This window comes from Cyprinus carpio, chromosome B13 (genome assembly GCF_018340385.1).
Source record: "Cyprinus carpio isolate SPL01 chromosome B13, ASM1834038v1, whole genome shotgun sequence".
NCBI lineage: Eukaryota > Metazoa > Chordata > Actinopteri > Cypriniformes > Cyprinidae > Cyprinus > Cyprinus carpio.
In genome coordinates, this window is record NC_056609.1 from 8,758,078 (window position 1) to 8,773,611 (window position 15,534).

Genomic DNA, 15,534 nt, shown 5'->3' on the forward strand with positions numbered 1-15,534 from the left:
CACTGTGCGTAAAAGCGAAAATGTAAACGGTAACGTGAGATTTGCAATTGCATTTGGAGTATGTCAATTTATGCGTCCACAACACAATTGAAAATACAATTTGCAATTTCTTTTGAAAAAAGTCCTAAATATTTTTCCACACACACACACACACACACACACACACACATATATATTTTATTTTATTTTACAAATCTTTGGATTTTTGGGTCAAATGTGACCTAGACATTTATTACCTAAATCAGTCAAGGGCTCACCTCAGGATGGACAGCTGTGCAGCCCGATCCGCTCTGTGCTGGTCCATGAGGCGGATGAGGTCCTGGAAGGTGTCTCTGCTGTGCGTTACCTCGTTTCTCTCTTCCTCCAGTTGGGAGGTGTCGTCACAGAGCAGCTGCTCCAGGGTCAGTATAACCTCTTTAGTGGCTGGCATTTCCTTCAGACTCACCACCAACATCTTCAGCTCTGTGTCCTTAAAGTCATGCTCATCTTGAGACTCTACCGATGCGAACAGAGCTGTGCGTTACTTCAAATGAGGTACCAACACGTGTAATCCAAGTCAAGAATGAATGTGCATTGCTTTATGAACATACTGTTTATTACAGGAGTGTAGAAATCAGTGTGTTGGAGATAATTATATACCTTTATAAACACAGGGCCTTTTAAAAGCAACTAAAAGCAGTTCAATTTGGCTTGCAGTTAAAATAATGCATGACGGTACCTTTTTTCTCCAGTTTGTGAACCATGGAGATGTGGTTGAGGGCGATAATAGCCAGCATGCTGTGTTGATTCTGAGCAGAAAGGCACTTCTTTAGCGTGGCACTGACACTGCAGGCGACTAGCTGCTCTGCCAGGCTCTTGTGGCTGGAAATCAGCATGATGATGACCAGCAGCCCGTTCCGCACAGACAAACCACAACTGCTCAAACCACAGGAGAAAAGTGAATGTGAATTCAGCAAACAAAGATCCTACATCTAAAGCAGACTTCAAGCTTTTTACCCTGCCGTGCTGAGCATGAGGTCAATGGCAGAAGGGATGGTACACAGGAGCCCTTTGGATCCTTCGGGTGTAGCAGAGCCTATGCTCGCAAAAATCTCCAGCATCATCTGAGTGCCAGACTCTGAAAGAGGCAGACAGCCACCTACACTGCGAGGGTCATGTTTACTGGCACCTGTGATGACCTTCAGAGTCTGGAGAAAACAATTCATTTTTATTTCATTGAGCATCCTTCAAATGACACTTTGATTTAAAAAAGGAATAGAATTGCAGTAAAAAATCCAATAATTCTGGCCCCAGTTCTAGTTTATAATACTTAACACATGGGCATTCTTAGGGACAATTTTGTCTTTATTTATTTATTTTTGTAGTCGAAAAACTGACTAAATCATAGTTTGTATACAAACAGCATATGTTTTTTCAGAAATGTGAATTTTTATTGGAATTTTAATTTTTCACCCTCATTTGCTTTCATAAATCTATTTTACACTAGTAACAAAAAACAGTTACACCCAGGACATTAAGGACAAAAACGTCTCCATTATGACCATAATATTTCATCTCCGTGCCATTAAAGCAGAAAGTCATGCATTCGTTGGTCACAGGCTTTCATTCTGTAAGCAAGGCTTCAAAAAATATTTTTACTATTTTCCACCTGATAACACCCTTTTCTCAGGTTTGCATTTTTTCCCGGTTTCTGCTTTTAATGAAAAAAAGGCCAACTGAATTGAAATTATAACTGAGTGGGTGTTTTATTAGCAGTGGTATCAGAATGTGGTTTCTATGTGTGCACCGAGAATGTTATGTGTGTGAATGCTAGTTTTTATTTTTTTTAATCTGACACTGCACTACCCTCTACAGACACCTTGGCAATCGAATAGCCATTGGCTAGTAATTTTTTTTAGTTTACTCGCCAGACTGATATTATATATATGTATGTGTGTGTATTTATATATATATATATGTATATAATATATATATATATATATATATATATATATATATATATATATATATATATATATATATATATATATATATATATATATGCCATTTTACAAACATAAAAAATCTATTACATAAATAGTTTGTAAACTGGCACAGCTTTTTAAATATCTGAAAGTTCACTCTTAACATCAATCATTCAAGCATTATAATATGATAATCAAGTAGGCCTATCTTTTAATGATAGAACTTTAATCATTAGAATTACAATTTGGTAACCATGTATGAATGTATATTAGTCATTTTAACTGAACTTAGGACCGGTGGTGGTGCTTTGGGTCATTCAGTGTTTCTGTAAATAAAAAAATAAAAAATACAAAAGGGAAAAACTTATCTGTGTATAGTAAACGAGGCAAGTGTGTAGATTCAAGCCTCGTACACACCGGGACGAATATTGCACGCGCTTATCGCTGACGTTTTTCGAACCTGCCTTTTTGTTCATACCCAAACGATTTTCACTGGCGAAGAGCCGAGTGAACGTGCAAATTCACTCCATGACATCAGATGTAGGGTCCTATGATTTCCACGATGTGGAAAACACGGACAGAATCGCGGAATCCAGTCATTAAAAAATAAACAAAAAATCCAGTTTACCAAAAAATAAAGTTTGCTTAATTTTCCATTTTCAAGATAAATTAGACAGATGTTTTATGCCTTTATTTGATAACCAGAAAAATGTAAATACACAACAGAATTTCTGAGGGGAAAAAAATTTCATACGGCTATTTTAAGAAAAAAAGTAATAAATTAAGTTGTTTTTATGCATTTAAATAATTAGACATGGTAAAACACAGAATTAGGTAAACATATGGTGAAGAAAAAATAAAACATTTCATAGGGCCCTATAGATGGCACTTAATGAAAAACAGACATACCCCACTACACACCGAATCCTATTGGATCTGCAATTCCTCTCCATAACAACTCCCTCTTATCGAGATCTTTGTAGTTGCTGTAGCGTTTGTGTTCAGACACCAATGAGACCAGCAGATCTACATTCATCTTGCCTCGATGCATCTTCTTGGTCTACTTACCTCTTCATCGTTAGGTATCAAGTGTGCTCGGCAAGACTGTTTAATGCTTCAGCGCCACCAAGTTGTGTTTTACTGTAACTTCAGCAGCTCCAGGCACGTGAACAAATGCGCCAATCTCATTTGTCAGCCAGTTTTTAACGCGGCGCATCAAACCAAAAAACGAGCCAGAGGCGTTTTAAAAAAATGACACTTTTACATTTTGCACGTCGGTGTGCACACTCACATTGGTGCCCTTTGTTTAGTCATGAGGCGTTAAACGTCGGTGATAATCACGTGCAATATTCGTCCCGGTGTGAACAGGCCTTTACATTCAAGTTATTTTAAGGCATGAAAAATTATTTTCACAAGAAAAAAACGTTTTAATATGTAATTTTGATAATCAAAGATTTGTTTTAAGGGATAACATTTCTGACTTAAGAATTCAGTTCCCATAAATCCTCACTCACCGCCAGTGAAATCTGCTGCACCTGTATACAGGTAGGATACTCCTGCATGCAGCACAGGATGGCTTTAACACCCCCCTCTGTGGCGAATGAGACCCTCCACTCGTATTTCAGCATTAGACTGCGGGTCAGCAGCAGCGCAGTGACAGCATTCTGCTTAGGCTGACTGCCAATCATCTCCACCAACATCTTTAAGACTTTGTCACTGAAAAAGACAAGAAGGTTATTTTAAAACCATTTGCAATATCAACTACAAATCATGTTCCTTTACGGTACATTAGGGCTGCACAAAATTTAAACAGTAGATCATGATTATTGACAATGCTAACTCGCATGGTTTGCTCATAGATTTAGTCAGCAAACAGCGCAAACAACCACATGAAAGAAAACAGACTGTCTGTGTTATATCTTTATTTGCACAGAATATACAGGGAACTACACTGCGACCTTTTGAAATGCCATTGCGACCCAAATTTTTATGGGGTCGCAAATGTATCACTGATTGTTTTTGTACCTACTTATGTGTTATGCTATGATTTAATATGTGCATTTATTAAAACAGAAATGTGTATTTTAAGAATACGTTTTATAACATGCTCCGAGCATTCAACATAAGTTGGCTTCAGCCCCGCGATGCGGGAAAGCTGAACTGAGCAGCTGGTTACTCGCGCTGTGTTCGGTGCGCACGAGAGAGCCGCGTCTCGCGAACAGCAACACTGAACCGAGCTCTCCTTCAGGACGTTCGCATCCTCCTGCACCCTGAACGAACAAATACAAATCGCAGTTTAAATAAACAGAAAAAAAAAAAGAGCGAAAAGCGAAAGAGCTCAATTCAGCACCGCGGTGTCCAGGGAGAAAGCAGAGACGCGTCTCAAAGTCTTCTTGCTTATGTACCGACAACAAATACATACAAAATATGTCGAAATACCCGTCTTGGAAAGTGTGTTCGAAAAAGTCTGTGGTTATGTCTTAAGTGAAAGTAGCAGTTGCAAAAAAAAAAATCGGATGTGTATCATTATAATGGATGCGTTTGTCTCTTAAGGTGACCGCGCCTAATTTACTAGCTCTGCTGTCAGAGTCTTTAATGTATGAAAATGTAAGTAAATCACTCACTGCTCTTGACTGAATTACTAGGTTTAACAAGAATTTATCCAAAGTCAATCCAAAAATCAGATAGAATTGATTATATTGTTTTACTAGTGGGTGCAGGGCACTAGTTCATTTATGTAAGTGAGTATGGCAAAATACAGTGATCTGTGAAATATTATACCCAAAAATTCTTCATACTGTAGACTACCAATGAAATTGATTAAAAAAAAATAATTAGGGACCTGACCATGTTTTGCTTAAGTGTTTCTTTCTTTAATTGCTAAATGCAACCTTTTCACACCACAGACTGAACCAAATTAAGCATTGCTTGCTTGGTAACTGTTCAACAAAGTATTGATAGTTGTGTAAATATTGTCATACTGACAGTTGCCTGAAGTTTTGGTTGATTCCATTACATATCTTTTTATCAAAGTTATCCGACATTATCAAGAGGAATTTGTTCTGACACAGTTTAACTCTAAATTATTGGCATATTGTATTACCAATTTCTAAACTATAGCAAATAAACTGTGATAATGTGAGAAATGTTGAAGGTGTCTGAATACATTTTGGTTTGATTGTGTATTTTATTTTACAGTGAAGACTATGCAGTGCTATTTTAAATAAACAAAAACAAACTTAAATGTAAACATTGTGTAAATATCACAAATAAATAAATAGAATGAACATACAGTACAAATTAAACCATTTTAAACAGGGCCCACTGTACACCCTGCACCAGGGCCCCTCTAACACCAGCTACAAGACGGAGCAATGCACTGTGTGTACTGTAAGAAATAGAACAAGGCATGTGGTTTAAAAGATGGCAAGTAAAACAAAGCACATCTGTATGCAATACAGTTTCATTATTGTTCATTATTATCCAGTAATTATTATAAATAATTTGTGCGACCAAATCATGTTTTGCGCCAGTAACTGAAAAAGTTAGTAGCACAAGTGCCACCAGTGGAAAAAGTAAGTGTAGTTCCCTGAATATATAAATAGAGATTGCTAAACTCTGAACTGCAAGTTTGCAGACGTTTTAAGCTCAGTGCTTTTTCCATAACGTAGAGAGTGTCTATGCACATAGTTTCCAGGTTAGGAAGATTAAGTAAACCACTGGGCAGATAATGCATTGATTTAAGAAAAAAAACTCTGATTGGGGGATTTAAACTCTTAAAATCTGGCAACCATGAAAACTTGAGAAGGCTTGTTACCAATACAAGATAATGCAATTGCCAAATTATAATTAAATGTTTCAGGATAAATAACCAGTGGGCAAATAAAATTGTGATCACTATTAAAATACAATTCACCTTGCAGCCATACATTAAAAAAAATAAAATAAATAAATAATAATTTGCATAAATAAATAAATAAATTAAAAAAAAAAAAAAAAAAAAAAAAAAAAAAAAAAAAAAATTCTATATACTATATATATATCTATATATATATATATATAATATATATATATATATATATATATATATATATATATATATATATATAAATAAAACCTAGTAATCATGTAAGGGTTACATTTTATTTTAAGGTGTCCTTGTTACAGTGTAATTACACATTCAAGTACTGAGTAATATTAATTAACTACATGTACTTACTATATGGCTAGGGTTAGGATTAGGGTTACTTGCATGTAATTAAGCATAATTTATTGTTATTATAATAATAAGTACATGTAACGTGTAACAAAGACACCTTAAAATTAAGTGTTGCCTCAGGTAACATTTACTTTCTATGGAACGTAATGTTTTATGCAATGCATGTAGACAAAGGACTATTTTCACAGACTGTTTCTATAGTTATTAAAAGTGTAAATCTAGCAAAGGCTTTTTTAAAAATTACATGCACATCTATAACACAATGTTGTGTGTTATATTACTCACAACTTCTGCTTTTAAACCCCCCAGACATTCAATTCCAGTTATTTAAATTAGCATGAGGAAACGCTGAGCTGATAGTAGACAGTGAGTCTCACCGGATGGTTTGTGCCGAGTCTGATCTGAGGGTGCTCCTCTCCTGAGGTCCCTCCTCCTCCAGAATCTTACTGATGACCTTCACACCGGCCAGCTGCAGTCCTGAGTCTGAGCTGCTCTTCTTCATGATGTCCACCACCTCCCCCATCTTCTCTAGGGAGCTCTTCTTACCCTGCACCTTCGGACTGTTAAACACTGCAGAGAACAGAAAACACTTGCTTAGAGGAAGAACTGTGCATCTACTCGCTCTAAACACTTCACTGCTTTTATCAAGTGAACAGTTTTACAAAGACACTGATGGCTTGATGAAATATATGTTGCTGGATGAATGTGGCTGTATTTTGCTCAGAGAATTTTACAAAACTCAGAATAGCAATTTGCTATTTGTCTTTAACTGGACACATACTACCCTTATTTAATTTTTTTTTTTTTTTTTTTTTTTAGATTTGTCATGTCTGGTAAATCATCTGCTAACCGTCTGCTGAATTTACACATGGAGGCACTATTGTTAGCACTGGTCAGGATGGATCTTTCAGTTTTAATATTATTATTAATTGCAACACTTTCTCTCTGTGAAGTGTAAAGGCAGTTGCAAATGGTTAACTATATTTAACGAAGACAGACTATTTGCAATTCTGTATGCAAATATAACTGTATGCAAATATCAGTCATCATCAAAGTCAATGGAAATCAAATCCTGAGAACTGAAATGCTGCCCAATGGACGATTCAAACACCCCATTTGAAGAACACTTATTAGCTACATTCTGTGAAATGCACCATTTCCTGTTGCAGAGGGAAAAAATCTAGTGCATCAATAATCATGTCATTCAGCAAAAGTCATGGTGGATATAAGTATCTGTAAATGTACAATTTCAAAATTGATACTTTTGACTCTAAATTCTGATCAGACAAGTCACTGTAAAATACCCAATATAATACCCTATGAAATCTTTTTTTTTTTAAATTTTTTCCTAAATTGTGTCATTTTTTTTCTGTTCTATGTTCTGTTCTATTCTGTTTTATGATTTAATACAAATTCGATCTGATTAAGTGTGCAGCCCAACTTCTGATTTATTCATCCTAAACTTCACCAAATTCTGTAAGATTCTGTATTCTACTATAAATTCCATTTTTAGGACTGGATTCCACAATGCTGCATGCAGTTTGTAGAAATCGTACAGCCCTACCAATTTGAATATGCACATCGGTGATGGCAATCAGCTGAACTCTGTATTATTAATGCAGAAAATTCTAACATTAATACTAAACTCATATGTGTTGTGCTCAAATGTTCTTGTTTGCTCAGCAAATCATTATGAACAAAACAAGGGGATCCACTAACAGTCCTATCCACAGGAGAGCCGCAGCATGTATAAAACAAAGGCTTGCCTTTCATCTTTTCCTCCAGGTCATCAGGATACTTCGTGTCATCTTCAGTGGGAAGTTCACTCTCGGTCTCGCTGCCACAGCTGCCCGTGTCTGCTGGGATCTCTTTCTTAGCTTTCTTGGACACAGAGCCCATGGTGCAGGAAGAGGCTGAGGAAGAGGACGATGCTGTAGCTGAGGACAGCGATGAAGAAGATGAAGCTCCTTGTCCTCCGAGCGAGCTATCCATCAGCATTTCCTCATCCTCGAGGCCGGCACCTCCACAGTTCAGGTAGTGCTTGGTGAAAGTGTGGGAGCACAGCAGGTCGCCCAGACAAGATGCCTGCAGATTCTGTTTCAGGTAGTGGAGGACTTTCCGCGCCACTTCACTCCAGAGGGACAGCTGGATGAGAGTCGGCTCGTCAAGCTCTACCATCTAAAAGATACCAGGAGAGAGTGGAAAAGATCACATGAATAACCCCAAACAGGCTCATATATGTGATCCTGGAACACAAAACCAGTCTTAAGTCACTGGGGTATATTTGTAGCAATAGCCAAAAATACATTGTATGGGTCAAAATTAGGGGGGAGGAAAAAAAGAGAAAAAAAAAAATTCAAATTTGCTTCAATTTTTCAGTTTTGCTGGTCTTTTCTACTCAGTGTGAAGAGTGTGTGAGAGATGGTGAGTACCGGCTCATCGAGGCTCTGTCGCAGGATGTTGTTGATCTCCTGCTGCTGCTTGGGTTCTAACTTCTTGATGAAAAATAGCACTTCCCACCATTCAGCACGGCTCAGGGTGCCTGTGTCATCCCGAGAGCCCTCCATCAGGTAAGGCAATGTGTACAGCCCACCGGGGGGCTTTGAGAAGAACGTCTGACTCACTGCCACGTTCACAAACACAGAAGAAAACACTGCTGGTTTCATATAAAGTGATGGAGACCCATATAAAACACACACGATCATGTGGCTGAGTGTGAGAGTTACCTGTAGTGAGTTTGAGTGTCTCCGTGAGGGACGAGGCCTTCTCTTGAGTCTCTTTCTCCGCCTGTCCTCCGCTGCCGTTGCCCAGAATTTCAATCATGTGCCAGTGCACCCAGTAAGTCCTGGACAGGGAGTTCCAGTACACCTGCAAAAGCCAGAACATGACAGACATCAAGGTTTGTACAGGCAGTATTTCTATAACCGGTGTAATCAGGGCCTGAATATCTTAGTTTTCAACAAATGTGCAGTGAAAGGAGACGCTTCTAACTGCCAAACTCAGGAGGCCGTTTTATTTTCTATTTGCAACTCTTGCCAAAAATTTGAACGTGTCTACACAGAGATGTGTGATTATAATTTTTTTTATGCAATAGATATTATAAACCATAGTGAATATGCTTAATAAACCACATTTAACTTAGGGCTGGTAATTTAACACGTTAATTATATTAATCACGGTTAAAATCATTAATGCATTTAACGCACTTGCCCCGCCCCAGACCTACGTGGGTCATCTGACATTTCATACAGCCTTTTTTTATTTTGAGAGGATTCATGATGGAGCCTAGAGAACATAGTTAGAATGACCCTAAAACTCAAGATATGGGGCAAAAATGCCACAGACCGATCTGTGTATGACATCAAAAGACCGCGAGAGATTCAAAAGCATAAGGAGCCGTCCACTCTCTATAGCTCTTGCAGTACTTTGATGTCACACACCGATCGATGTGATGGTGATGATCCGCGTCAAGTCGAACAAGCCTAATGATTCAATGAACCATTCACGAAGAACCATTTTCTGCACTCCTAAATGAATCAGCCATTTGAACGAATCAAATGAATAAATGACTCGATGACTTAATCATTAAGACATTTACCACCACCTACTGGCAGTTTTAGTTTAAAGGCCATTCTATACTGAGTATATCACAGAAAAGTGGGAAAAGGAAATGCAGATTTGTATTCCAGCTGAAGAATGGCTGAACGTATGGCATTCACAGTGTGTGCATGAATCATTCCAGGGCTCTAAGGGAATTTTGTTGGAAAAATACCATTTGTTTCTTTATTAAGCCCAAAGTGAAAGCAAAACAAAAAGGAATGACAAATCCGGGCTCCTGCTGGAGGCAGTGTGGGACATTATTGGCTGATCATGTACATGTTTTCTGGACTTGTCCAGTCTTGAATCTGTTTTGGTCAGAAATACATTCTATCATAGAGGAAATCTTGGAAATTTCAGCTTATATTCTATTTCTTGGCAATATACCTGATTCCGTTAATAAAAGGAATAAATATTTACTCAGGATTCTACTAGCAACAGCAAAAAAAAAGTGATTACTCGTCTTTGGCTTCAGCAGCCTCCCCCAACAAGAACTCAGTGGGAACAAATAGTTACAGAAATTTACAAGATGGAAAGACTGACATTCAGGTTGGGACTGCAAGAAGAGACTTTATAGAAACACTGGGGACAACCTATATATCAAAACAGAGAGAAGACAGATAATGCCAAAGTGGAACATGAATATTAATGTAAATGTATGTAACTAGGATCAACTAGGGCTAGGTTTTGACACAAATTTCACGATTGTATTTGATTCTCATTCACAAGCTTTCGATTCGATTCGATAACCAATTCGATTCGATTCAATATCTATTATTTTGGATATATATCAGGTACAGTTCTTGCCAAATTTTCTCAAAGGAAAAAAAAAACTCTCTCAACAAATAGTGTAAAATATACATGAGAGTCATTTGATACTACATTACTATAATACTGAAGGTTAAAATTCACTGATATGCAAGCTATAGCCTACAACTGCTAAAATTACACTTAAAGTTTTTAAAATAATAGTTACAATTACATAATATTTTTATTTCAATTTTTTTTGTTTTTTTAAATATAAACGTTTAAATGGTGGCGGTCATAAAAAAAAGTTATGGATTTATTCAAACATAAATTAAACATAAGAACAGTACAAATAATAATGAATATGTTATATTGTGTATATATTTAGTAAAATACCCCTCTCTACAGTTTATTTTTCTGGCTGACTAATGAGTTTATGGTCACCGAATATGTTTGTTTCTGAGGTAAATGTGACGTTACGTGACACTGAATACAAGCTGTTATATTGACGTATTTGCACGGCTGAAACACTGATTGAGCGATTACATGAGACAGGATACGGTCTCATGCGGATTGTAAAGTTGTACTCTTTCTTAATTTACCTTCGGATGTTTATTCATGTTAATTTTTTGCTGAAACTGGTATTAAATGTGGAGGAGGTGATCAGTTCAAGTGCGCCTCGCGCTGCGGTGTCTCACTCCACATTAAAGGGTCATGAAACCCCAGACTACTTTTTCTGAGATTTTAGCAGAGGTGTTTGTGTTGCACATCATAGAAGACAATGTTAGCATCCGATAATTTTAACTGTTGCAGAAAACTGGTTAATTTCAAGCCTTTTTCACTATTTTCATCGTCTTAGTTTAAATCTACATCATGTTGACGTCACAATTTGTGACATGGCAATGGACTATAGTACATCGATAACGCGTCGGTGTCTCATTACTATTCATGAGACTGCATGCTCTAATCCTATGAGAAGAAGCTTCGCTTAATTATTCACAAAAGCATGTGTTGATTTGCTATGACAGACGTTTCAGACTGTGAGATGACATCGTGCACATTATCTGAGAGAAACATTCATGGATCAAAGAAGAGTGTTTGTTTCTGCTTTGTAATAAGAGTTCGGCACAAACGCGATTCATTCTCTTGGTGAGCATAACCGTTTTTACAGCTCCGTGACACAACCCATCAAAAGGCTTATATATACGCCACAGAATAAGCCTTAAAATTCTCAGAGGTGCAAAAGTGCATTCATATATGTTTTTGATGCTGAGTGCAAATGGCTGTGCACTTATTTGTGTTTTTAATTTGATGGAAGTGAAGTGAAACTGTCTAAATGCGAAGCTGTGTGTGTTGTCTGTCTTCCCTCATCCCCCTCCTTCTTTCCGCTCCGCACCACACCCACTTTTTTCGTGTGTTTTTTTAAAACTGTGGTGAGAACGAACCAGTGCTGAACGGGGGTTTTCATGACCCTTTAAACAGCGCCAAAACAGCATTTATTGTTAAATACTGCAATACAATGGATGGAGAGTATTTGAAATTGAAGACTTTGTTTCATATTAAAAGTACCAAAGTACAATGCTAATTATGATTTATTGGATGGGAAGTGCCCTTCAGTGTTCCATCCATTAACTGAAAACAGGCTTCACTAATCGATTCTTGGTATCTAAGAATCGGTATTGGTCCATAAAAAAAGATAATTGATTAATATAGAGATGTCAATATTTTTTACCCAGCCCTAGGATCAACGGCTGCTTGAGTAGTATGTCTGTGGAAATTAGTATTATGTTTATGAATGTATGACCACAAATATTCACGTATACATGCCTACAAATATTTGCTTATATTGTAACCAGTTGACCAGGACGAAATTCCTTCACTGGAAAAATATTTATATATGTAACCATGAAGGAGTCTTGATTGTTTGTTAGTGTTGAAGTTCATAAAGATAAAGTAAAAAAAATAAAAAATTGCATATGCAAAAACAGCTCAGAAGTAAACTACTATAAGGTAAACTGCTATATGAAAAATGGAAGCAAATGTTGCAAATATATACAATTTTCCAAAAGAATTATAATCAATTGTTTTTACACCACAAACAAACTGAATGAAACTAATTCTGGATCTAAATGAAAATGCAAATTAGTTGCCATTCAGTACACTTTTAATAACTGGTAAATTAAGTGAGAATTCAACCCAAAAAGTCAGTTTGCGTATTATATATTACAGGTTTGCATAAAATTTGTTTTCCATTGTGCATTTTTATGCACGTAAGAGGAGAAAAGATACTGCTGCAGAAAACAGCATCTGTCTGATTTCTATATTTAAGCAGCATAAACATGAATGTAATTTAAACTGATAGTTTAACAAACCATAAAAAAAAAAAATTATCCTTAAATGACCTATATGCATTACCACATTAACTAAAACAAAGGCAGGGCTCGAAATTAACTTTTTTACTTGGTAGCACTGGTGCTCCCAACTTCAAAAAGTTAGGAACACCAGCAAAAATTTAGGAGCACTAAATTTGTAGTGTTTGTGTTAACAAATTCAAAAAGTTAGGAACATATGCATATATTTATGAGTATTTATATATATATATACATACATACATATATACATATACATATATACATATACATATACACATATATACATATATACATATATACATACATATATATATACATATATATATACATATATATATATATATATACATATGTGTGTGTGCGTGTGTGTCAACATTGTGTGTGTGTGTCAAATTCTGAGTAAAAGTGGCTTTTCTGGAGTACATAGGATTTTTGTGTTGTAAATATAATTTATTCTGAAGCAATACTCTCATTGGTGTTCTATCAGCTTTGACATTTAAATATGCATATTTTTAATAATTACCCCATGGCAATTATTATTATTATTTTTTTTACCTTTATAAAGGCCTTTTTTTTCTCAAATCTTATTAAATGTGTGCTTCATCTATTACTTTAAATTCTTAAATTTGTATGGGTTGTATATATATATATGTTTTAATTTTTTTTTATATATATGATTCATTCAAGATAGAGGCAGCTGTTTATGAATGGGTCAATGAATCTTTGACTCAAAACGCTGAATCATTCAGTAATGATTTGATGCTCTTGATGGTGCCGCACATGGCTGCTTCAGTGCTTGGCTCTCCAGTGTTTGTACTGTTTTTGTTTGTTTTTCCTGTTTTCAAACTGAATCAGTGAAAGCAGTTAAAGCAGTTTATTCAGCTGCAGCTGGATTTCTTCTTCAGGGCCTATTTGGAGTTACAGCATGAGAGCGCCCTCTGGCCTTCGGATGGAGATTACTACTGATCATCGAACCGTGCTTCACTGACGAGATGCGCATGACAATCGCAGCTTTTGATTAATCGCGATTTCATTTCAATTTATATTGCAGCCCTAAAATGAGAGCAACATATAGTGTTTGATACTGAGCTTCATGAATGCACACAGCACTAACCTGCACCGGCGGCGAGCCGTCATTACTGTAACGAAACTCTCCTTCATCCCCGGCGCTGACCTCCTCATAGTCCTCCAGCATACGGACCACCATGCCACTCTTCAGGTTGTCCTGCACATACTCCACATAAGCTGAACGAGAAGTGAAGTCAGAACGTGTCTTGAAACCATTTGCCGTTTTCTTCTTCTTTGGTGGCGTGACCGCAGCCATTGCTGTAGCGGCCACGAAGGGAGACGAAGCGGAGAAGCGCGGCTGAAAGATGGAGCGGACGGGGTGTTTCTGGACTTTGTTATTTATTTCCTCAACCCCTCTGCTTGAGCTTGTGGAGGTCAGGGGCAGCTGCCGGTTGCGGTCCCAGCCCATGACGCGCACCAGCTCTGAGATGAGGTTGGCCATGGCCATGGTGAACTCGAACTCCCGCTGCACACGAGCGTGCTCTGATTGGTAGGCTGCCGTGGAGGAGGAGGGGCCAACCTCCTGACGCTCAGAGATGGACTCCACCCCCGCCGTGTTCAGCTTGTCCATCAATGAAGTGACGCACAAGTAACGCTTCACCAGAGAGAAAAGCAGCTTGCCTGGAATCTACAACAGACAAACAAATTCTTACAGAAAAACATTTGTACAGTGTCACTGACAAAGAGTGTCCAAGCAACAGATCTTAGAAATGTAATCACTGGATATAAATTTAAAATCGGTGTTATTTTAGTATCTATTATTTTCAAATACTATTATAGCTTTTCTATTTTTGTATTTTCCATTTTTTATTTGGTTAATACAGAATGTTTTCTTTAGGTACACAACCATTAACACCTCCTGCAATCGCTTTTTTAATATATAGTTTTTATTAATTTTATTAATTTATTTGAATATTGATTTTAGTTATTTTAACTGAAAATGAGAAATGTTGCTTTGAAAACTAGCTGAAATAAAATAATTTGTTAATTTTTCTTATATCTAATATTTTATTAAGTTAAATATAATAAGACTTATTCAAACAAAACTGCTTCACTGCTCGTTTTTTCTAAGAAATAATAATGAAATGTGATGCCAAACTAATTTTCAATTTCCTCCCACTGAGGCCTTTCACTTCTTTTATATTATCAGGACATTTTTGTAAATTTTCACAACTATACCATATGTTTTTAGCTGCTAATTTTTTATTAATTAAAAGAATGAATGTATGAATTGCAGTTTAAGTATTTTTAAATGAAAGTTAGTTCACCCAAAAATGAAAATTCTAATTACTTACCCTTCTTTCGGGTTTGGAACGACATGAGGGTGAGTAATTAATGATATAATTTTCATTTTATGGTGAACTATGCCTTTAAAAAAAAATGAATAGATAAAAAAATAAATAAAAAGAGCTTAGTGTCACTAGCCCACAAGCTCAACAATATCCGTCTACCATTGATAAAAGTACTCTTAGCAAAACCTTGCAAGTTGCCGACTTAGGCAACCCAGGAGCATTCCCAATATGAAGGCTTATAAGACACCCTGTTTTGTCAAATTAAAAATCAGTTC

The 15,534-nt window shown here is 36.6% G+C and overlaps 1 protein-coding gene across 3 annotated transcripts in view; it reads right to left on the reverse strand.

Moving 5' to 3' along the window:
* The window catches only part of LOC109047116 (cullin-9-like), a 54,211-nt gene that overhangs the window by 22,093 nt on the left and 16,584 nt on the right, over window positions 1–15,534 (reverse strand). For all 3 annotated transcript variants that reach the window (XM_042736357.1, XM_042736356.1, XM_042736355.1), the window contains exons 4-12: window positions 14,014–14,595; window positions 8,910–9,051; window positions 8,616–8,806; window positions 7,950–8,361; window positions 6,561–6,753; window positions 3,479–3,680; window positions 997–1,187; window positions 719–915; window positions 258–495 (exon numbers count right to left, since the gene is read on the reverse strand). In XM_042736357.1, the coding sequence (XP_042592291.1) occupies window positions 258–495; window positions 719–915; window positions 997–1,187; window positions 3,479–3,680; window positions 6,561–6,753; window positions 7,950–8,361; window positions 8,616–8,806; window positions 8,910–9,051; window positions 14,014–14,595 (2,348 nt within the window). The remainder of the gene's footprint in view (window positions 1–257; window positions 496–718; window positions 916–996; window positions 1,188–3,478; window positions 3,681–6,560; window positions 6,754–7,949; window positions 8,362–8,615; window positions 8,807–8,909; window positions 9,052–14,013; window positions 14,596–15,534) is intronic.